The following is a 24,491-nucleotide window of genomic DNA, read 5'->3' as shown; positions in this document are numbered from 1 at the left end:
ATAGTCAGATAGTAGAGTAAACAGGAACTTACTCTCACAACATGAAAGTGAAAGAGGCCCAGGTAAGTTATGGCGCATTAGAAATTGTTATTTCTGAGAAAGCTTTTGAATTTCCCATGAAGCAGCTCGAGAGAAAGCACTCAGGCCATCTCTCATATTTGCTGGAAACGAAGGCTGATATGCAGGAGGAGGTTCCCAAAGAGCATAAAAACCTGTAGTTGGTCCAAATTGCCTGTTTTGCTGCGCTTTTGTGTGATCTTCACTTGTCCTGCTGGAAAATTCACTGCATCTGTCTGCTGATCAACAATTCTCAGCATCTTGCCAGAGAACGTACTGATCTCTGGTGATTTGGGGCTGAGGGTAGTGAAATGGGGAAAGGTAAAATGGTATCAGATGAATCCACACAGGATTCACAGAGTGCCTGCAACAGTTTTCATGAGGTAACAGATGATGAGAGATGGCTTAAATAAGAGAAAATAGAAGGCTTAGGAAACAGAAACTGAGGTGGAGCTAAAAGAGTCAAGGACACCCGGTTATCTGGCAACAAAAGCAAGATGAGGAATAAAATGTAATAATGTTATATTTAATTTTAGATTGGTGTTTGATCCTGGCTTTGGGCAATGAATTAGTGCAGACACCTTTGTTAGAAATGGATGTTCTTATAATCCTTGCACCATCGTGGTTCAGTCGTGTGGTGGTTGGCAGTGTGTCTACCCTCTCCCACACAATAAGCAGCGATCAAATAAACTCCGGTGTGAATTCAGTGTTTGTGGATGTCAAACCCCAACTTTTCCCACATTCAGTTGTTAATCATTTCCAACCGCTTAATTGTTCATACACCTTCTTCATACAGAATCTGGAGATGTGTGTTTTCACACCTATACCTCTTGCCTAATGGGAGAGGGGAGAAGAGGGAGTTGCCAGGGTGCGACTCGTCTGTGATTATGCTGGTGGCCTTGCCGAGGCAGCATGAGGTATGAGTCAATAGAAGGGAGGTTGGTTTGTCTGATGGTCTGGGGTCCATCCACAATTTACTGTAATTTCTTGCGGTCTTGGTTGGAGCTGTTCCTAAACCAAGATGTGATGCATCCTGATAAAATACTTTCTATGGTGCATCTGTAGAAGTTGGTGAGAGTTGTAGGGGACATGCTAAACTTCTAAGGAAGTAGAGGCGTTGGATACATATAACATTCTTGTACCATCATGTCCCATGCATTTGAAGGGACAATAATTCGCTGGAGGACCAGTCCCCAAAGTAATCTCAGCCCCGTCAAAGAACAATGACATTATGTCCACGTTATATACTGTACTTACCTGAAATGATATCGGTATACCATACCGAAGTGAATTAACAAAGTGTTCGCAGTTTGCATTTAGTACATCGTAATGCACACTGTATCCAATCTTTTCTTTAGCCTTTTTGATTATCTTGTCAACGGGTAATGGATTCCATATTCCATCTGATCCATTGTTGACTTTCCAGGAATCATAGTCAGCCACCTCGTCGAGAGGCTCCCTCTTAATCACACCAATCCTTTCCGACCTAGTATTTCCACTTGCACCATCTAGAATAGATATTAAATGGTGTTTTATCATCTGATAGTATCCCTGGTATGGGTTGAATTACACGTGGACAGAGAAGTCTACAATGCAAAACATGTTAAATAGGAGAATAAAAGTGAACAGCTTTTACCAATATATAAATGTACGATGTCCCCATCTCCCATGTAGAGGGCCCAGTGTGTAATCAGACTTTGACGTATTTCAATCAAATCTCCAGGTTTTGGTTTAAACTGGAAATAAGATAGAGATCACATTATAAACCAACACCAGATGTTAAACAATTTGGGTTATATTTTCATCGAATCATACAGTGTGAAAACAGGCCCTTCTGCCCAACCTGCCCACACTGACTAACATGTCCCACCTGCCTGCCTTTGGCCCATATATCTCTAAACCTGTTCTATCCACGTACCTGTCTAAATGTTTCTGAAATGTTGCGATAGTACCCGCTAAACGTTGTGATAATACCTGATGTTTGTAGTGATTTGGATTCTGATGGTTAGGGTTCAATACAACAAACCCAACAACAAAATAATATTTCATGAATCATTTGTACCTGCAGGAGTGCAAATCAAATCTGTGCACTTTGTACTTGCGATTGTTTTTTAGCCTTTTGCTAAAAATACATCTATTGATGCTCCTGAACACATCATCAGTGATGTAACCTGGGGTCATTGGGTGCTTCGGGTCTTTCAACATCAGACACCCTCGCCCAGGCGACCCAGCCGTGGTTGATCAGACCACGACTTGTGTTCAGGTGGCATTCGCTCCTCCCCATGGACATTCTCTCCTGATCCAGAGCCATCTCGAGGCCTTCTCTGCTGCCTCTGTGGTGTCCTCGCCACTCCGTTGATGCCCAGTGCACTCAAGGCTTTGTAGAGCGATTGCCCTGCAAAACCTCTGCAGCCAACCTCGATGGGCATACACCTTGCCTTCCAGCCCTGCTTACGGCAGTCTATGACCAGCTCTTCATACTTCGTTCTGATATTAATCTTCGTCTTAATATTTACCTGGTGAATCTGTGCAGCAGTGTACCCAAGAAGGTGGAACTAATTTATATAAATCTGCCAATACTGTAAGATAATTTCTATTTGTGATCCAACCCTCTTGAGCTTAAGGTCAATATTTCACATTTATTTAATTTTGTCCGTTGATCTTCACTTGTCCTGGTTGAAGAATCACTGCATCTGTCTGCTGATCAACAATTCTCAGCATCTTGCCAGAGAACGTACTGATCTATGGTGATTTGGGGCTGAGGGTAGTGAAATGGGGAAAGGTAAAATGGTATCAGATGAATCCACACAGGATTCACAGAGTGCCTGCAACAGTTTTCATGAGGGAACAGATGATGAGAGATGGCTTAAATAAGAGAAAATAGAAGGCTTCAGAAACAGAAACCAAGATGGAGTTAAAAGAGTCAAGGATGCCCGGTTATCTGGCAACAAAAGCAAGATGAGGAATAAAATGTAATAATGTTATATTTAATTTTAGATTGGTGTTTGATCCTGGCTTTGGGCAATGAATTAGTGCAGACACCTTTGTTAGAAATGGATGTTCTTATAATCCTTGCACCATTGTGGTTCAGTCGTGTGGTGGTTGGCAGTGTGTCTACCCTCTCCCACACAATAAGCAGCGATCAAATAAACTCCGGTGTGAATTCAGTGTTTGTGGATGTCAAACCCCAACTTTTCCCACATTCAGTTGTTAATCATTTCCAACCGCTTAATTGTTCATACACCTTCTTCATACAGAATCTGGAGATGTGTGTTTTCACACCTATACCTCTTGCCTAATGGGAGAGGGGAGAAGAGGAAGTTGCCAGGGTGCGACTCGTCTGTGATTATGCTGGTGGCCTTGCCGAGGCAGCATGAGGTATGAGTCAATAGAAGGGAGGTTGGTTTGTCTGATGGTCTGGGGTCCATCCACAATTTACTGTAATTTCTTGCGGTCTTGGTTGGAGCTGTTCCTAAACCAAGATGTGATGCATCCTGATAAAATACTTTCTATGGTGCATCTGTAGAAGTTGGTGAGAGTTGTAGGGGACATGCTAAACTTCTAAGGAAGTAGAGGCGTTGGATACATATAACATTCTTGTACCATCATGTCCCATGCATTTGAAGGGACAATAATTCGCTGGAGGACCAGTCCCCAAAGTAATCTCAGCCCCGTCAAAGAACAATGACATTATGTCCACGTTATATACTGTACTTACCTGAAATGATATCTGTATATCATACCGAAGTGAATTAACAAAGTGTTCGCAGTTTGCATTTAGTACATCGTAATGCACACTGTATCCAATCTTTTCTTTAGCCTTTTTGATTATCTTGTCAACGGGTAATGGATTCCATATTCCATCTGATCCATTGTTGACTTTCCAGGAATCATAGTCAGCCACCTCAGCGAGAGGCTCCCTCTTAATCACACCAGTCCTTTCCGACCTAGTATTTCCACTTGCACCATCTAGAATAGATATTAAATGGTCTTTTATCATCTGATAGTATCCCTGGTATGGGATGAATTACACGTGGACAGAGAAGTCTACAATGCAAAACATGTTAAATAGGAGAATAAAAGTGAACAGCTTTTACCAATATATAAATGTACGACATCCCCATCTCCCATGTAGAGGGCCCAGTGTGTAATCAGACTTCGACGTATTTCAATCAAATCTCCAGGTTTTGGTTTAAACTGGAAATAAGATAGAGATCACATTATAAACCAACACCAGATGTTAAACAATTTGGGTTATATTTTCATCGAATCATACAGTGTGAAAACAGGCCCTTCTGCCCAACCTGCCCACACTGACTAACATGTCCCACCTGCCTGCCTTTGGCCCATATCTCTCTAAACCTGTTCTATCCACGTACCTGTCTAAATGTTTCTGAAATGTTGCGATAGTACCTGCTAAACGTTGTGATAATACCTGATGTTTGTAGTGATTTGGATTCTGATGGTTAGGGTTCAATACAACAAACCCAACAACATAATAATATTTCATGAATCATTTGTACCTGCAGGAATGCAAATCAAATCTGTGCACTTTGTACTTGCGATTGTTTTTTAGCCTTTTGCTAAAAATACACCTATTGATGCTCCTGAACACATCATCAGTGATGTAACCTGGGGTCATTGGGTGCTTCGGGTCTTTCAACATCAGACACCCTCGCCCAGGCAACCCAGCCGTGGTTGATCAGACCACGACTTGTGTTAAGGTGCCATTCGCTCCTCCCCATGGACATTCTCTCCTGATCCAGAGCCATCTCGAGGCCTTCTCTGCTGCCTCTGTAGTGTTCTTGATGGCCTATCTCCTCGCCACTCCGTTTATGCCCAGTGCACTCAAGGCTTTGTAGAGCGATTGCCCTGCAAAACCTCTGCAGCCAACCTCGATGGGCATACACCTTGCCTTCCAGCCCTGCTTACGGCAGTCTATGACCAGCTCTTCATACTTCGTTCTGATATTAATCTTCGTCTTAATATTTACCTGGTGAATCTGTGCAGCAGTGTACCCAAGAAGGTGGAACTAATTTAGATAAATCTGCCAATACTGTAAGATAATTTCTATTTGTGATCCAACCTTCTTGAGCTAAAGGTCAATATTTCACATTTATTTAATTTTATCCGTTGAACTTCACTTGTCCTGGTTGAAGAATCACTGCATCTGTCTGCTGATCAACAATTCTCAGCATCTTGCCAGAGAACGTACTGATCTCTGGTGATTTGGGGCTGAGGGTAGTGAAATGGGGAAAGGTAAAATGGGATCAGATGAAGCCGCACAAGATTCACAGAGTGCCTGCAACAGTTTTTATGAGGGAACAGATGATGAGAGATGGCTTAAATAAGAGAAAATAGAAGGCTTCAGAAACAGAAACCGAGATGGAGCTAAAAGAGTCAAGGACGCCCGGTTATCTGGCAACAAAAGCAAGATGAGGAATAAACTGTAAATATGTTTTATTTAATTTTAGATTTGTGTTTGATCCTGGCTTTGGGCAATGAATTAGTGCAGACACCTTTGTTAGAAATGGATGTTCTTATAATCCTTGCACCATCGTGGTTCAGTCGTGTGGTGCTGGGCAGTGTGTCTACCCTCTCCCACACAATAAGCAGCGATCAAATATACTCTGGTGTGAATTCAGTGTTTGTGGATGTCAAACCCCAACCTATTCCCACATTCAGTTGTTAATCATTTCCAACTGCCTAATTGTTCCTGCGTTTCATTGAGAAAGCTGAAACTAGATCTCATTCTTTTAAAAACTCCCTGTTACTTTTCCATGTCTGCTTCTCTGACCATCTCAAGACTCTCTGCCAACGATGCAGTGTTGGCTCAGACCAGAAGGTTTCCATTTATTTAATATTTATCCAAAGTTAACGACAGGGAAAGTGAAACAAAGGGTTCAAGTTTTTATAGTCAGATAGTAGAGTAAACAGAAACTTACTCTCACAACATGAAAGTGAAAGAGGCCCAGGTAAGTTATGGCGCATTAGAAATTGTTATTTCTGAGAAAGCTTTTGAATTTCCCATGAAGCAGCTCGAGAGAAAGCACTCAGGCCATCTCTCATATTTGCTGGCTGATATTCAGGAGGAGGTTCCCAAAGAGCATAAAAACCTGTAGTTGGTCCAAATTGCCTGTTTTGCTGCTCTAAATTATCTTTAAAATCAGAGTCTATGTCGTTTTGGTAGTCCCTGAGGCTGGAAGGCTGTGCAGGGTGGGAGATTGCAACCTTCACGTGGTCCGCCCTGTGTCGACAAATGCAATCAACCTGGTGTGCACAATCAAATAAGATCAATTAGAACAAATTGTCAAACAACTTTAGGCTGTGCACGCCACACGCAAGAAGAAGAAGGCTGTGGAACTTGGGCTTAACGGAATGAGGTCTGGGTCCACTGGTAAGGAAGGCCAAGAAATGGGGGACAAGTCTTCGGTGCAGACTTAGGACACAAATAGGTGGTCACACGGGCACATGCCCCCAGATGTACAAATCCACCCACACAGGGCTATTGATTAACAATCTCGCCCGCATCCTTTTCTTCAGCTCCCTCTCCCTTGTCTACCTTGTTAGACTGTTGGGAACACTTGGACAAAGGGCATGAAATGCACAAACAAATTGGGCTTTGATATCCGCAAACACTGAATTCACACCCATGTTAATTTGATCACTGCTTATGTTAGTGCGGGAGAGGGTCGACATTCTCCCCATCAACACCACCGAACCACAGTGGTTACAAGGATTAAGATCAGAACATTCATTTAGAACAAAAGTGATTACGTTCTTGTCCATTGTCCATTCATTGCCCAAATCAAGATCAAATGATGCGATAGAACTTTATTCATCCCAAGAGGGAAATTGATTTGCCAACAGTCATAAAACACAAGGTACATGAAACAAGAAATTAGAGTGACGAGTGGAAAAGATTGGGGATGTGCAAAGATTTGGGGGGGGGGGGGGGGGGGGGGGGGGGGTCACCAAACCTAAATGAAATATAACATATTTGCAATTTATTCCCTATCTTGCTCCATCTTGGTGTCATGTTTCCTCAGCCGCTCACCTTGTTTCCCATCGCATCTCCTCACTGGCTCCCACTGTCGTCCTCCATCCCAGAACTGACACCTTCACTCACCGTCTCTTTTAGCCCCTTTACTCTCCAAATTCCTGGACTGAGAATGCCTGCCAAACGTTTGCCAGTGCCCGACCACACCCGGCATCAACTCCACCGTGGCATCAGCAAGCCATGTCCTCTGAAGACCACAATATGAACAAGGGAAAGCTCAGGGAAATCCCCCCCACACACATCGAGTACGGCCCGCTGTCAGCGGACCACAGTCTCCCACGGCTCTGGGTGTAGGTTGTTGAGCTTCAGACATTTTCTGACTGATGGAGATAATATGTCTGAGCATCGATAACCAGCATCTGCCCAGTGACCAGAGCTGAGATTAAAAATTACCTTTCGATTGTTCATGTTCACTTGGTGACTTTGATCTTCCTCTGATTTTGACCACACCTGCAGACCAGAATGTAGACTTGCTTTCGATTCTAGTCGTATATAACCTGAGCGGGTCCAATATTGACATGAACTTTGCTCTTACACGTTTCATAAGTTTTTATGATAAGAGCAGAATTAGGCCATTCGCCCAACCAAGCCTACTCTGCCATTCAATCACAGCTGATCTATATTTCCCCCTCAGCCCCATTCTCCTGCCTTCTCCCCATAACCCCTGACACCCGTATCAATCAAGAATCTATCTATCTCTGCCTTAAATATATCCATTCAGCAATTAAGAATGTGAGATACACAACAAAAAAATCACTCTTATGGACTTTATGGAAAGTGGAAAACTGGAAGTGTACTGCGTTCATGTATACACTATTTACTGGAAAATTGGGTTTTCTAGAAGTGCAACCCCCACCCTCCCTGTGATCCAAGAGTCATCAGCAATGCGGGTAGATAGCAGTGTTGAGGACAGGTGGAACGAAGTGGGGGAGGGGATCTTGTAGGGAAAACGTGTGGGTGGTTGGTGGATCGAACCAAGAGGGGGACAGGACAGAAATAGGTGCAAGGAGGAGGAGGGTATGGGAATCATGTATTGTCTTTCTACAGTAGGTGCTGGAGTAACTTAAATGCTGGAGTAACTTAAAGGATGAGGCAGGATCTCTGGATAGAAGGAATGGGCAACGTTTCGGACGAGACCTTCACTACTCCGGATTTCGGGTTGAGACCCTTCATCAGACTGATGTCAGGGAAGGGGGCGGGACATAGATAGAATGTACTCGTATACAGTAAGACTAGTGGGAGGGCTATCTGAAGTTAGAGAAGTCAATGTTCATACCGCTGGGGTGTGAACTACCCAAGCGAAATATGAGGTGCTGCTCCTCCAAGCGATATATAATTGTCTTTCTACAGACTGGTTCACAAAAAAAAACAACCTTTTCACTGTACCTCCGTATACGTGACGATAAACTAAACTGAAACTGAAAGGGGAGAAATGGGGAATAGTGGTGGTGGATTAAAAGGAGAGTTAGAGAGAGAGAGAGAGAGAGGAATCGATAGATAAAAGTTGCCTGAAACTGAAAAATTCAGTGTTCGCTTCCTTGTGTTGTACACTGCCCACTGCTACGAGGTGTTGAAACAAGGATCTGCAGATGCTCGTTTACTAAAAAAAAAAGACACAATGTGCTGGAGTAACTCAGAGGGTCAGTCAGCATCTCTGGAGGAGATTATACATGGCCTTTTCTAAGGGGGACACTTCTTCAGACTTCAATAGCCAGGAGAGCTACTGGAATCACAGAGGGAGGGGCAGTGACAGAGGGTCTCACAGTACTCATGTCGGAGAAAGAAGGAGAACTTCTTCAAAGTGGGCATACCTCGAGAATATTTCACAGTGTAATAGTGAAATGGTGACACAAGGGACTGCAGATGCTGGTTTACAAAAAAAGAGAAATTGTGCTGGAGTAACTCAACCGGTTGGAATCTTCCGTTCCCATTCTGAAGAAGTCCAACATGCAACTTCACTGATCCATGTTCTCCACAGATGCTGCCTGTCTTGTTGAGTTACTCCAGCACTCTGCATCTTGGGTGGATGTTGAGATGTGCCCAATTGTGGGACAGTCACGAACAATGAGAGAGTTACAAGACACAGAGACAGTCATTAGAAACATAGACAATAGGTGCAGGAGTAGGCCATTCAGCCCTTCGAGCCTGCACCGCCATTCAATATGATCAGGGCTGATCATCCAACTCAGTATCCTGTACCTGCCTTCTCTCCATACCCCCTGATCCCTTTAGCCACAAGGGCCACATCTAACTCCCTCTTAAATATAGCCAATGAACTGTGGCCTCAGCTACGTTCTGTGGCAGAGAATTCCAGAGATTCACCACTCTGTGTGAAAAATGTTTTTCTCATCTCTGTCCTAAAAGATTTCCCCCTTATCCTTAAACTGTGTGACCCCTTGTTCTGGACTTCCCCAACATCGGGAACAATCTTCCTGCATCTAGCCTGTCCAACCCCTTAAGAATGTTGTAAGTTTCTATAAGATCCCCCCTCAATCTTCTAAATTCCAGCGAGTACAAGCCGAGTCTATCCAGTCTTTCTTCATATGAAAGTCCTGACATCCCAGGAATCAGCCTGGTGAACCTTCTCTGTACTCCCTCTATGGCAAGAATGTCTTTCCTCAGGTTAGGAGACCAAAGGAGATTAAATCAAGTTCAGAGTGTTTAATTGGCATGTGTACCAACAGAATAGTGAAATTATTACTTGCTGCAGCATAACAAATCTGTAAACACAATAATCATAGATAACACGTAATCAAATTCAACAAATTAGTAAATCAATAAATGACATTTCTTCTCAGAGGTGGTGAATCTCTTGCTATTTAGGGAGTGCAGCGTAGGTTCACCAGGTTAATTCCCGGTTATGGTGGGACTGACATATGTTGACAGAACGGAGCGACTGGGCTTGTATACACTGGAATTTAGAAGGATGAGAGGGATCTTATTGAAACGTAAAAGATTATTAAGGAATTGGACACGCTAGAGGCAGGAAACATGTTCCCGATGTTGGGGGAGTCCAGAACCAGGGGCCACAATTGAAGAATAAGGGGTAAGCCATTGGAATGGGGATGAAGAAAAACATTTACCAGAGAGTAGTGAATCCGTGGAATTCTCTGCCACAGGAGGCCAATTCTCTGGATGGTTTCAACAGTGAGTTAGATAGGGCTCTTAAAGATAGCGCAGTCAGGTGATACGGGGAGAAGGCAGGAACGGGGTACTGATTGGGGATGATCAGCCTTGATCACAGTGAATGGCAGTGCTGGCTCGAATGACCGAATACTCCTGCACCTATTGTCGATTGAATTCTTTGTCCCTGGGGCTGGTGCAGGTCAGATCAGTTGATATGTATGAAAATGTGAAGGATAAATGTTTTGGAAGATTGATGGTGATTGGGTCGGAGGTGGTGTTGAGGCCAGTGTAGACCAGCCAAGATCACAGTGAATGGGGGGCAGGTTTGAGGAGCTGGAGTGGGTGGGGGTGTCCATGGTTGTGTTCTGGTCTAAGTACAGCTAAACATCACTGCACCCCGTCCCACCTGGCACCCACACCCCTTCCCCTGCACCAACACCCATCTCTCCACCAACACCGACCCCCACACCCACCCCGCAACAAATGGGTGTTTAGTTTTCTCCTCACGGATCACTGACAGCGGTTTAGTGTTTACAGACTGACAGAACTCACTCACTAGCCACAGGTGTTTTATTCATTTTTCATCAACTCGGTGTAAGACGCTCTCCAGACGGTCTGCCCGAGCGTTGTTGACCTCCCAGAGGAGCGAGATGTCCGTCGGGGAATGTTGCCGACTGGCCCGCTGCAACTCTCCAAATCTGAGGAAAGACATTCTTGCCATAGAGGGAGTACAGAGAAGGTTCACCAGACTGATTCCTGGGACTTTCATATGAAGAAAGACTGGATAGACTCGGCTTGTACTCGCTAGAATTTAGAAGATTGAGGGGGGGGATCTTACAGAAACTTACAAAATTCTTAAGGGGTTGGACAGGTTAGATGCAGGAAGATTGTTCCCGATGTTGGGGAAGTCCAGAACAAGGGGTTTAAGGATAAGGGGGAAATCTTTTAGGACCGAGATGAGAAAAACATTTTTCACACAGAGAGTGGTGAATCTGTGGAATTCTCTGCCACAGAAGGTAGTTGAGGCCACAGTTCATTGGCTATATTTAAGAGGGAGTTAGATCTGGCCCTTGTGGCTAAAGGGATCAGGGGGTATGGAGAGAAGGCAAGGATGGGATACTGAGTTGAATGATCAGCCATGATCATATTGAATGGCGGTGCAGGCTCGAAGGGCCGAATGGCCTACTCCTGCACCTATTTTCTATGTTGCAGACTGCAGGAGTACGCGCTGAGGGACGCACTGAAGCTCGTTGCAGCCAACGCCAAGGCTCGGTGGGGGAAGCCCACAGAGTGCGGTTCTTCTGCTGCTGGACATGGGGGCAGGGTGTGGTGGAGACGCCCCTCAAAAATAAGGGAAGGGACTCCACGCCAGTGTATAGTATTGAATGTAAGCATAGCTTCCGAGAATGTCGGATGGAGTTTAGATTAGATTAGATTAGATTGTCCTTTTTCGGTCTGAACGAAATGCTGTTGCCTTCGAGTTGTGTAATACAATACAATACAATCAGTTTTATTCGTCACATTGCACGTAAAGTGCAAGTGAAATTAATTTGGTTCCTGTATTGTATATATTTATTACGAATAAAGTCTATTTTGAAATTTAAAAAAAAAATGTTTTGTTGTAACGTGGCCGTTGTTATTAACAGCGACACCGATTGACCCACTGACGGCAATGTCTGATGTGGCTGTGAACGACACTGTACCACTGATTTTATTTTGAATGTTCAGTGAGATGAGTAAACAGAAATGCCCCCCTGTGCCTTGTGCCCAGTCAGAGCAGAAATCCACAGTTTGTGAAATCATCGAGATCTGTGGCACAGGTCGAGACCACTCGGCCCATCGTGTCTGTGTCTGCTCAACCCCCATCAATATTCGTGTGCATGTGGATTCGTACATCTGCCCACGAGTCTACACGTGTAGGAAGGAACTGCAGATGCATAGACACAAAATGCTGGAGTAACTCAGCGGGACAGGCAGCATCTCAAAGTCAAAGACAAAGTCAAAGTAGCCTTTATTGTCATTCAGACCTTGTGGTCTGAACAAAATGTTGTTGCCTTGCAGTCCTACATATAGTAAAAATGACAAAAACACACAATAATCACAAATCTCTGGATACATCCAGCATTTTGTGTCCATCATGAGTCTACATGAATGTTAACTTGGCTCGGACAAAACTCTGAACTTTAATAACCCATTATCTGTTATTTGCACTTGATCAGTTTATTTATTCATGTGTGTATAGATGATTTCACGAAATGTCATTGGGTCATAGGTCTTCATGCACGAAGCCACAAAATCCAACTGGGTTACATACGTCACTTCCGGTACATGTTATTGATGCTGGAAACGCGCACTTTCAAACCTGTTAAAAACCGCGAAAACGGTTAATTTGTGCGCTGTAAATAACTGTGCAAGTCGGGGTGACCGTGAGACACAGCTATCCTACTTTAGAGTTCCAAAGATGAAGAAAAATGAAGGTAAAGAGAAGAGAGAGCTGAAGGGAAAATAACAGCGGAAGTTGTTGGCCGTGCATTATTGATTTGCTCGCTGCATTTCATCAAAACTAAGGCATTATTGATGTTTTGATGAAATGCAGCGAGCAAACGCGATAATTCCCGATATTTTCTATCTTTATATCTGCACGGCCAACAACTTCCGCTGTTATTTTCCCTTCAGCTCCGTGCGTGAAGACCTATGACCCAGTGACCTTTCGTGAAATCACCCGATATATTTATACAGTGTGTATATGGACACACTGATCTGTTCTGTAGTCAATGCCCACTATGTTCTGTTGTGCTGAAGCAAAGCAAGAATTTCATTGTCCTATCCAAGATGGCGGATGTGCAGGAGTGGGCGCCATCTGTGTATGGCAGCCTGCCCGCAGTCCGTCTCTTCACCTTTTTTTAATTTTAGGTCCTGTTAAAAATGTTAGCTGGAGGTCTTTTATGTGGTGGGGGAGGGGGAAACTTTATTTCTTAGTCCCCTACCTGGTCGGAGAGGCAGCATCCCTCCGAGCTGCTTCTTCGCCCCATCCTCGCGGCCTACCATCGAGAATGGAGCGGCGTTTCCTGTCGGGACCGGCCGGGACTACAGCTTCGGCGGCGGCGCAGTGCAGATATACCAACATGGAGCGGAGCCACGAAGCGGGCGATGCCTTACCGGGTCGCCGTGCGGTAAGCTCCGGAGCGCTGTGGCCGCCGAATCCCAACACCGTGGAGCTGTGGCTGCGGGCGTCCGGCCGTGGGCAGCGCTGGATTTGGAGCGCCGCGGAACCTGGGATCGAGTTCGCCGGCGTCGGAGCTCCAACCGGCGCGGCCTGAGGGCTACGAGTGCCCCGGTCTCCGGTCTCCGGGGAGGAGGCAGCCGCTCCAGACTTTCCAAGCCGCTGAGGAATGTTTCACCCGACGCCAGAGTTCCATCTTCCCGGCAAGAGGGCCCTGTAAATCATCGGACTGGCTGCAAGGCCACAAATGGGCCCCGACCTCGGGTGTTTCACAGAGGAAGAGGACTTAACTTTCTGGTGCCTTTCCCCACAGTGGAAATTTTTGATTCTGCTGGGAGGGGTCGTTTGTGTTGAACTCTATAATGTGTTGTGTCCATTTTCTTTATTTTTTTAACCTTTTTCTCTGGTTTGTATGGAAACTTATTGTTTATTTTATGTAAAGCACTTTGGTGTCAATGCGAGTTGACTTAAAACGTGCTACATAAATAAAACTTACTTACTTACTATCAGGGACACATGACAATAAACTCTCTTGAATCTTGAATGTTCATAGGTGTCTCTATGTGTGTGAATCTGGTGGCGTCTACTTCCACAGGCTTGTCTGACCACGTCTGTATGCGTATGTCACTGCCCATATCAATTACATCGGTGTACGCAAAGTCCAGACTCCTTCCTACCTCTGCCTTGAGCCCACATAGAGCAAGCAGGAGTCATAGAGACACGCAGCCTGGAAACAAGATCTTTGGCCCAAACTCGTCCTCGCCAAGCAAGATGTCCCATTTGACCTAGTCCCGTGTTTGGCTCACAGACCTCTAAATCTTCTCTGCCCATGCATCTGCCCAAGTGTCTTATAAATGTTGAAACAAATGAACTGCAGTTGCTGGTTTACAAAGAAAAAGACACAAAGTGCTGGTGCAACTCAAGGTTTAAGAAAGAACTGAGTTTCTCCAGCATTTTTATCCACCTCTAGATTCAGGGGCAGTTTCATCCCGGCTGTTATCAGACAACTGAATCATCCTACCACAACCAGAGAGCAGTGCTGAACTACCATCTACTTCTTTGGTGATCCTTGGACTATCTTTGATCAAACTTGGCTGGCTTTACCTTGCACTAAATGTTATTCCCTTATCATTTATCATTTATTATCTTTCAGCTGCCAGGTTAGCACCCCACAAAAGCCATGTGACAATAAACTAAACTAACTGTGTAAAAAAGTTGCCCCTCAGGTTCCTATTAAATCTTTACCCTCTTACTTTAAACCTATGTCCCCTGGTTTTTAAATCCCTTACCCATAAGTAAAAGACTCGTCATCTCATCGATTCCCCTCATGATTTTATACAGCTGTGTAGGATCACTCCTCAGCCTTCTGCGCTCCAAGGAATAGAATCTCAGCCTGCCCAACTTCTCCCGATAGCTCACACCCTCGAGTCATATATATACAATACATGATCCATACAAAACTCCATCCGACATTCTCGGAAGCTACATATACATTCAATACATTCAATACAGTTTCCTCAAATCACAATTTTACCCCACACCCTTGCCACTCATGTGAATAGAATAGTTTCTTTATTGTCATTGTAACATGAACCATGTACAACGAAGTGGCCCACTGGCGTGGAATCCCTTCCCTTATTTTGAGGGGTGTCTCCACCACAACCTGCCCCCCATGTCCAGCAGCGGAAGGAACCTAGACTGTAGATGAGGTGTATGTGAACCTCTGTCTCACCTGGAACGACAGCTGCAGCTCCTGAATGGGAGGTGAGGGAGGAGAAACATGCCTCGGCTAAAATTGAGTTGTCTGATAACATTCCCTTTGCCAGACAAACAGGCTCACTTTCAATAACAAGTACCTCATCAGACAGCTGCAAAACCTTTGGGTTATCCTGCTCTCCCAAGGGACTACTGAGAGATGAGTGAAGCGTATTTTCAGTACTAGGGAGGATGACTAGTTTTAAAACATAGCTGACTGTTGTTTGTAGAGTAGGGAAGAAGCACAGGCTTATGATTATATGTGTAACCTGCTTGCAAGCTCATCTAACCTCTCGTCAGATCAGGGCCCAGCATGGTGCCAGGACCTTCCAAGTTCTCCAGACCAGCCATTGTAAGCCAGTGTCTGTGGCATGCAGAATTCAACGAGGCTCGTTCTTTTATTGGAGAAACAAGGAACTTTTAATGTTTAAGAAGGAACTGCAGATGCTGGAAAATCGAAGGTAGACAAAAATGCTGGAGAAACTCAGCGGGTGCAACAGCATCTATGGAGCGAAGGAAATATGCAACGTTTCGGGCCGAAACCCTTCTTCAGACTATTTCCTATTGCCTATTTCCTTCGCTCCATAGATGCTGCTGCACCCGCTGAGTTTCTCCAGCATTTTTGTCTACCTAGGAACTTTTCATGTTGGTTTACATAAAAAGAGATACAGTGCTGGAGTAGCTCAGTAGGTCAGCTGTCCATGTCACCTATCCATGTTCTCCACAGATGCTGCCTGACCCGCTGAGTTACTCCAGCACTCTGTGAAACGTCACCTATCCATGTTCTCCACAGATGCTGCCTGACCCACAATCAATAGATAAAACTTGACTTAAATTGGAAAAATTCAATGTTCACTTCCTTGTGTTGTACACTGCCCATTCAGAATACGAGGTATTGAAACAAGGATCTGCAAATGCTGATTTACTTTAAAAAAATGGTCAGTCAGCATCTCTGGAGGACATTATACATGGCCTTTTCTAAGGGGGACACTTCTTCAGACTTCAAAGGCCAGGAGAGCTACTGGAATCACAGAGGGAGGGGCAGTGACAGAGGGTCTCACAGAACTGTCAGACAAAGGAGAACATCTTCAAAGTAGGCATACCTCGAGGATATTTCATAGTGTAATAGTGAAATGGTGACACAAGGGACTGCAGATGCTGGTTTACAAAAAAACGGACATTGTGCTGGAGTAACTCAACCGGTTGGAATCTTCCGTTCCCATTCTGAAGAAGGGTCCAACCTGAAACTTCACTGATCCATGTTCTCCAGAGATGCTGCCTGTCTTGTTGAGTTACTCCAGCACTCTGCATCTTGGGTGGATGTTGAGATGTGCCCAATTGTGGGAGAGTCACGAACAATGAGAGAGTTACAAGACACAGAGACAGCATTAAATCAAGTTCAGAGTGTTTAATTGGCATGTGTATCAACAACAGAATAGTGACATTATTACTTGGTGCAGCATAACAAATCTGTAAACACAACACACAAAGTGCTGGTGTACCACAAGGGGTCAGGCAGCATCTCTGGAGAACATGGATTGGTGACATTTCAGGACAGGACCTTTCTTCAAATTGATTAGTCCAAAGAAGGGACCCAAGCCATAATATTCCCTAGCCATGTCCTCCATAGATGCTGCCTGACCAGCTAACATACTCTAGCATTTATGCCTTTTTTTGTCTTTTAGATGCTGTTATAGTATCTGCCCCAACCACTTCCTCTGGCAGCTTCAACACTTCATTGCAGCAGCACAACAGAATATGTAAACTATAGTAGTCTGTAAACAATATAATAAATGATAAGAGTCATAGAGAGATACAGTGTGCGAACAGGCCCAACTTGCCCACACCAGCCAACAAGTCCCAGCGACACTAGACCCATCTGCGTGCGCTTGATCCATATCCCTCCAAACTTGTCCTGTACATATATGTGTGTGTAGACTCTGACAGACACACACACACACGCACACACACACAGACACACAGACACACACACGGTCAGATACACACTCAGACAGACAGACAAATACACACAGACACACACACACAGACAAATACACACAAACAGACACATACAAATAAGCACAGACACAGACACGCAGACAGACAGACAGACAGACAGACCGACGCACACACAGACACAGACACGCAGACTGCAAAAAGATAAAAGCATTGCACCCAAGTATGTAATTCAGAGCTTATTTGGACGTTGTGTTTAATAGCCTGATGCTTGTTCCTGAACCTGCACGTTACAGTTTTCGGACTCCTGTACCACCATCCCTATGGCAGGGGTGAAATGAGAGCGTGGTCAGGGTGGTGTGGGTCTCTGATGATGCTGGCTGCCTTTTTGAGGCAACGACTCCTGTACATGTCTTCGATGGTGGTGAGGTCAGAACCCGTGATGGACTGGGCAGTGTTCACCACTTTCTGCAATCTTCGCTCCTGGGCGTTCAAGTTGCCAAACCAGGCTGTGAAAGCTTAATAAAATTTGTGTAAAATCATGAGAGGAATAGATCAGGTAGACGCACAGAGTCTCTTCCCAGAGGAGGGGAATCGGAACCTGACGACTAGGTTTAAGGTGGGGGGGAAAAGATTTAATAGGAATCTGAGGGGCAATGTTTTCGCATAAAGGGAGATGGGTGTCTGGAACGAGCTGTCGGAGGTGGTGGTTGAGGCAGGGAACTACCGCAACATTTAGGATGCAAGCAGGACATGTACATAGACAGGACTGGTTTAGAGAGATATCGGCCAAACGCAGGCAGGTGGGTCTAGTGTAGATGGGATACGTTGGTCGGTGTGGGCAGGTTGGGCAAAAGGGCCTGTTTCTACACTGTATGGCTCTATGACAATTGTATATATACATAGTCTTTCTTTTGACTGGATAGCACGCAAACAAATGCTAGTCACTCTCCATCGATACAATAACGTGACAATAATAAACTAAACTAAGTGTAAAAGCAGACAACATTGGTGTAGATAGGGAATCTTGGACAGCATAGAAGAGTTGGGCTGAATGGCCTATTTCTGTTTTGTAAATGAGCACTATAACAATATTTCAAAGACACTTGGATAGGTTGATGGATAGGAACGTTTCACAGAGATATGGGTAAACCCGTACTAATGGGACTAGTGTAGATGAGGTATGAACGAGTTGGGCCAAAGGGCATGTTTCCATGCTGTATGACTCTACAAGACTCTTTGGGGAGAGACACAGTGGTGCAGTTAATAGAAACACACTGTGCCGTAGCTCCAGGTGTCCTACATTTTCTGAGGCGCAACTTTCATCATTGTTCAACTTCTGTCAAGGAGAAGCTATACTTCACCCTCGTTAGACCTCATTTGGACTACGCAGTTGCAGCATGGGACCCATACACAAATAAAAACATGTCTTCCATCGAACGTGTCCAAAGGCAGGCACGCAACTCGATTTGTTACTAACACCTATGAGAGAGAAGCGAGTGTCACCAAACTTCTGAATTCTCTGGGGTGGAACCCTCTCCAAGACAGACGTGAAGCTCACCGTTTGACCTGTTTTTACAAAATGTTAAATGGTCAGCTCGACATAGATTACAAGACCTACACCAAACCCAAACCAATTAGGAGCAGACGAGGGCATTCGATGCAATTTATGATCCCAGCTACAAAGACAGATGTGTACAGCAATTCGTTCTTCCCCCGCACAATTAAAGCATGGAATAATCTCCCACCCTACTATAGTTACCCAACCAGATGCAACTACATTTAAAGTAGCTCTTTCTTCCCAATAACCCTTTCTGGCTTAAGTCCTCCCTCCACCACCTCCAGTTTAAATTCCATTTGGAATATTTTGGAGGACCAAGAAACCAAGAACCAAGAACCAAGACCTTGCATGATGTCTGTGTGGAGCTTGCAGGTTCTCCCTGAGACCGCATGGGTTTCCTCTGAACAGCGGATACAGCAGATGAGGTTGGAGGAGGTGCAGGTGAACCTCTGCATCACCTGAAAGGACTGTCATACAAAGGGGCAGGCGTAGCTGGGGCCCACGTGGGTGCCCATAGCTACGCCTTGGACTTGGAGGAAGTGGGAGGAGTCAAGGGAGAAGTTGTTGAGGGTGAGGACCAGCTCCGCTAGGCGGAGTAGAGTGTTAGTAGAGGGAAATTAGATGGGTCTGTGGTCGAGGAAGAAACACAGGGCTTTAAGGCCTTCCTGGTGGGGGATGGAGGTGGAGAGTGACCGAACGTCACTAGTAAGGGAGTGGGGGCTCGGAAAGCGGAAGTCATTAAAGAGACGAAGGGCATGTGAGGTATCTTGGACATAGATCGGGAGAGATTGGACCAGGGGGGAGGAGCAGGCAGAAACAATGGGTTTGCCAGGGCAGTTGTGTTTGTGGATTTTGGGGAGAAAATAAAAACGGGCTGGGAAACGATAAGGTTGGAGGCTGTGGATGGCAGATAGCTAGAAGTGATGAAATCAGTAATGGTGTTTGTGATTAAGGCCTTGTGTTCATCTGTGGGATCGTGGTCCAAGGATAAGTAGGAGAAGGTATCTTTGAGGTGAAGAAACTGTTCTTGAATCTAGAGGTATGTGTGTTTTCACACTTCTATAGCTTTTGCCTGATGGGAGAGGGGAGAAGAGGGAGTGGACAGGGTGCGACACATCCTTGATTATGCTGCTGGACTTGCCAAGGCAACGCGAGGTATAAATGGAGTCAATGGAGGGGAGGTTGGTTGTGTGATGGTCTGGGCTGCGTCCACAATATCTTGCGGTCTTCTATGGAGCTGTTCCCAAACCAAGCTGTGATGCATCCCGATAACTTTCCTGCATCCTCGGCTTTACTGAAGATTGAGAGGAAATTAATTAGGTGGCATAGATAGGATGCTTCATCCTGCTTGTATGGCACCATAACAAGTTAGGCTTGGTGTGAAGTGGATTGGCTTTGAAATCAGTCCTCCTGGATCATAGCAGCGCTGTGAACAGATTAAATAAACCCTGTGTGGACCTGAAGAAAGATACAAGATTTCAAGATTAATTTATTGTCACATGAACCAATTAAGGTACAGTGAAATTTGAGTTCCCATACAGCCATACGAAGTGAAAAGCAACAAGGCACCCTGCCACATAAAATAAAATGTAACATAAACATGCACCACAGCAGATTCCACTGTGATGGAAGGTAATGAAGTTCAATTATCTTCCTCTTTGTTCAACGCGGTCGGGGTTGTTGAACCCTCCGCAGTCACCGCTACTGACTGTCCGAGGCCCTCGCATCGGGATGATCGGAACTCCCGCGTCGGGACGTTTGAAACTCTCTCCGTGACATGGAGCTCCCGAGTCGGCCTCTTCTTACCAGAGACCGCTGGCTTCACAATGTTAAAGTCCACAGGCCCCGCGGTTGGAGCTGTCCACAGTCGATCCTTGGAAAAGGATCGCAGCTCCGCGATGTTGAAGTCCGCACAGCGCCCGCGGCATGAGCGCCGGGCCGTTCTCCAGGAAAGACCGCCAACTCCTCGATGTTAGGCCGCAGAGGCGACGGAGATACGATTCCGTGAAAAATCGCATCTCTGTCGCGGTAAGAGATTGAAAAAAGTTTCCCCCGATTCTCTCCATCCCCCACATCAAACAAACCGAGAAACTCTAAAACATTCTTTTAACACTTACTTAAAATTAATAAAAAGAGTAGAAAGGACAGACAGACTGTTGGCGAGGCAGCCAATGCTGGTGGTGCATCGACTCAATCAATGGGGTTGATTAATGCTTTAATAACAACTCAGCACACTCTAAGTTTGTTTTGTGCTATTCACTGATGTGCCATTCTCTGATGTGCTTTTCACTGATTTGCTTTTCAGTGTTGGGTTCAAACCAGGAAAAACATTGAAAAGCCAGGCGGCACCAACAGCAACAGCAGCAGCAGCAGGACTGAGGAAGGCCGCTGCACCAAGTAATCCGATTCCTGTAATAACCTGTGAAAAAAAAGATATTTTCAAGTATAGCAATGGATTCTACAGTAGAAATGTTCCAAGTGATTCTAAGTGATGTCATCGATGACATGACCTCTGGTGACTGCCCCTTGTGCCTTTGCCGCCCCTTCCCTTCAAAGCATTACTATTTTAGTCTAAACGTTACCCCAATCCCCAACCCAGTTGGATCTCACTGCCAAATATACATAAGCCAGCCAGTGAACATTAGTTTAGTTTATTGTCACGTGTACTGAGGTACAGTGAAAAGCTTTATGTAGAGTGCTATCCAGTCAGCAGAAAGACAATACATGATTACAATCGAGCCATTCACAGTGTATAGATACACAATAAGGGAATAACGTTTAGTGCAAGATAAAACCAGCAGAGTCCTATCAAGGATAGTCCAAGGGTCACCAAAGAGGTAGATGGTAGTTCAGCACTGGTCTCTGGTTGTGGTAGGATGATTCAGTTACCTGATAACAGCTGGGTAGAAACTGTCCCTAAATCTGGAGATTGATAAAAATGCTGGAGAAACTCAGCGGGTGAGGCAGCATCAATGGAGTGAAGGAAATAGGCAAGTTTCGGGTTGAAACCCTTCTTCATACAGAATCTGGAGATGTGTGTTTTCACACCTATACCTCTTGCCTAATGGGAGAGGGGAGAAGAGGGAGTTGCCAGGGTGCGACTCGTCTGTGATTATGCTGGTGGCCTTGCCGAGGCAGCATGAGGTATGAGTCAATAGAAGGGAGGTTGGTTTGTCTGATGGTCTGGGGTCCATCCACAATTTGCTGTAATTTCTTGCGGTCTTCGTTGGAGCTGTTCCTAAACCAAGATGTGATGCATCCTGATAAAATACTTTCTATGGTGCATCTGTAGAAGTTGGTGAGAGTTGTAGGGGACATGCCAAACTTCTAAGGAAGTAGAGGCGTTGGATACATATAACATTCTTGTACCATCATGTCCCATGCATTTGAAGGGACAATAATTCGCTGGAGGACCAGTCCCCAAAGTAATCTCAGCCCCGTCAAAGAACAATTACTTTATGTCCACGTTATATACTGTACTTACCTGAAATGATATCTGTATACCATACCGAAGTGAATTAACAAAGTGTTCACAGTTTGCATTTAGTGCATTGTAACGCACACTGCATCCAATCTTTTCTTTAGCCTTTTTGATTATCTTGTCAACGGGTAATGGATTCCATATTCCATCTGATCCATTGTTGACTTTCCAGGAATCATAGTCAGCCACCTCGTCGAGAGGCTGCCTCTTAATCACACCAATCCCTTCCAACCTAGTATCTCCACTTGCACCATCTAGAATAGATATTAAATGGTCTTTTATCATCTGATAGTATCCCTGGTATGGGATGAATTACACGTGGACAGAGAAGTCTACAATGCAAAACATGTTAAATAGGAGAATAAAAGTGAACAGCTTTTACCAATATATAAATGTACGACGTCTCCATCTCCCATGTAGAGGGCCCAGTGTGTAAACAGACTTCGACGTATTTCAATCAAATCTCCAGGTTTTGGTTTAAACTGGAAATAAGATAGAGATCACATTATAAACCAACCAGATGTTAAACAATTTGGGTTATATTTTCATCGAATCATACAGTGTGAAAACAGGCCCTTCAGCCCAACCTGCCCACACTGACTAACATGTCCCACCTGCCTGCCTTTGGCCCATATATCTCTAAACCTGTTCTATCCACGTACCTGTCTAAATGTTTCTGAAATGTTGCGATAGTACCTGCTAAACGTTGTGATAATACCTGATGTTTGTAGTGATTTGGATTCTGATGGTTAGGGTTCAATACAACAAACCCAACAACAAAATAATATTTCATGAATCATTTGTACCTGCAGGAATGCAAATCAAATCTGTGCACTTTGTACTTGCTATTGTTTTTTAGCCTTTTGCTAAAAATATACCTATTGATGCTCCTGAACACATCATCAGTGATGTAACCTGGGGTCATTGGGTGCTTCGGGTCTTTCAACATCAGACACCCTCGCCCAGGCGACCCAGCCGTGGTTGATCAGACCACGACTTGTGTTAAGGTGCCATTCGCTCCTCCCCATGGACATTCTCTCCTGATCCAGAGCCATCTCGAGGCCTTCTCTGCTGCCTCTGTAGTGTTCTTGATGGCCTATCTCCTCGCCACTCCGTTTATGCCCAGTGCACTCAAGGCTTTGTAGAGCGATTGCCCTGCAAAACCTCTGCAGCCAACCTCGATGGGCATACACCTTGCCTTCCAGCCCTGCTTACGGCAGTCTATGACCAGCTCTTCATACTTCGTTCTGATATTAATCTTCGTCTTAATATTTACCTGGTGAATTGGGGCAGCAGTGTACCCAAGAAGGTGGAACTAATTTAGATAAATCTGCCAATACTGTAAGATAATTCCTATTTGTGATCCAGCCCTCTTGAGCTTAAGGTCAATATTTAACATTTATTTAATTTTGTCCGTTGATCTTCACTTGTCCTGGCTGAAGAATCACTGCATCTGTCTGCTGATCAACAATTCTCAGCATCTTGCCAGAGAACGTACTGATCTGTGGTGATTTGGGGCTGAGGGTAGTGAAATGGGGAAAGGTAAAATGGGATCAGATGAAGCCGCACAGGATTCACAGAGTGCCTGCAACAGTTTTCATGAGGGAACAGATGATGAGAGATGGCTTAAATAAGAGAAAATAGAAGGCTTAGGAAACAGAAACTGAGGTGGAGTTAAAAGAGTCAAGGACGCCCGGTTATCTGGCAACAAAAGCAAGATGAGGAATAAACTGCAAATATGTTTTATTTAATTTTAGTTTTGTGTTTGATCCTGGCTTTGGGCAATGAATTAGTGCAGACACCTTTGTTAGAAATGGATGTTCTTATAATCCTTGCACCATTGTGGTTCAGTCGTGTGGTGCTGGGCAGTGTGTCTACCCTCTCCCACACAATAACCAGCGATCAAATATACTCTGGTGTGAATTCAGTGTTTGTGGATGTCAAACCCCAACCTATTCCCACATTCAGTTGTTAATCATTTCCAACTGCCTAATTGTTCCTGCGTTTCATTGAGAAAGCTGAAACTAGATCTCATTCTTTTAAAAACTCCCTGTTACTTTTCCATGTCTGCTTCTCTGACCATCTCAAGACTCTGCCAACGATGCAGTGTTGGCTCAGACCAGAAGGTTTCCATTTATTTAATATTTATCCAAAGTTAACGACAGGGAAAGTGAAACAAAGGGTACAAGGTTTCAAGTTTTTATAGTCAGAGAGTAGAGTAAACAGAACTTACTCTCACAACATGAAAGTGAAAGAAACCCAGGTAAGTTAT

At 44.7% G+C, this 24,491-nt stretch overlaps 1 protein-coding gene across 2 annotated transcripts in view; it reads right to left on the bottom strand.

Moving 5' to 3' along the window:
* Positions 1 to 24,491, bottom strand: part of LOC116968470 — a 68,249-nt gene that overhangs the window by 3,644 nt on the left and 40,114 nt on the right. Inside the window, exons 5-7 of one of the 2 annotated variants that reach the window (XM_033015236.1) lie at positions 22,602 to 22,701; positions 22,223 to 22,473; positions 20,998 to 21,157 (exon numbers count right to left, since the gene is read on the bottom strand). In XM_033015236.1, coding sequence (XP_032871127.1) covers positions 20,998 to 21,157; positions 22,223 to 22,473; positions 22,602 to 22,701 — 511 coding nt within the window. Of the gene's footprint in view, positions 1 to 20,207; positions 21,158 to 22,222; positions 22,474 to 22,601; positions 22,702 to 24,491 lie in introns of those variants that run through there. The other variant, XM_033015237.1, reaches the window with a different exon arrangement.

This window comes from Amblyraja radiata, chromosome 45 (assembly GCF_010909765.2).
Source record: "Amblyraja radiata isolate CabotCenter1 chromosome 45, sAmbRad1.1.pri, whole genome shotgun sequence".
NCBI lineage: Eukaryota > Metazoa > Chordata > Chondrichthyes > Rajiformes > Rajidae > Amblyraja > Amblyraja radiata.
The sequence above is the reverse complement of the archived record's forward strand: the minus strand, read 5'-3'. Positions and strand labels throughout refer to the sequence as shown.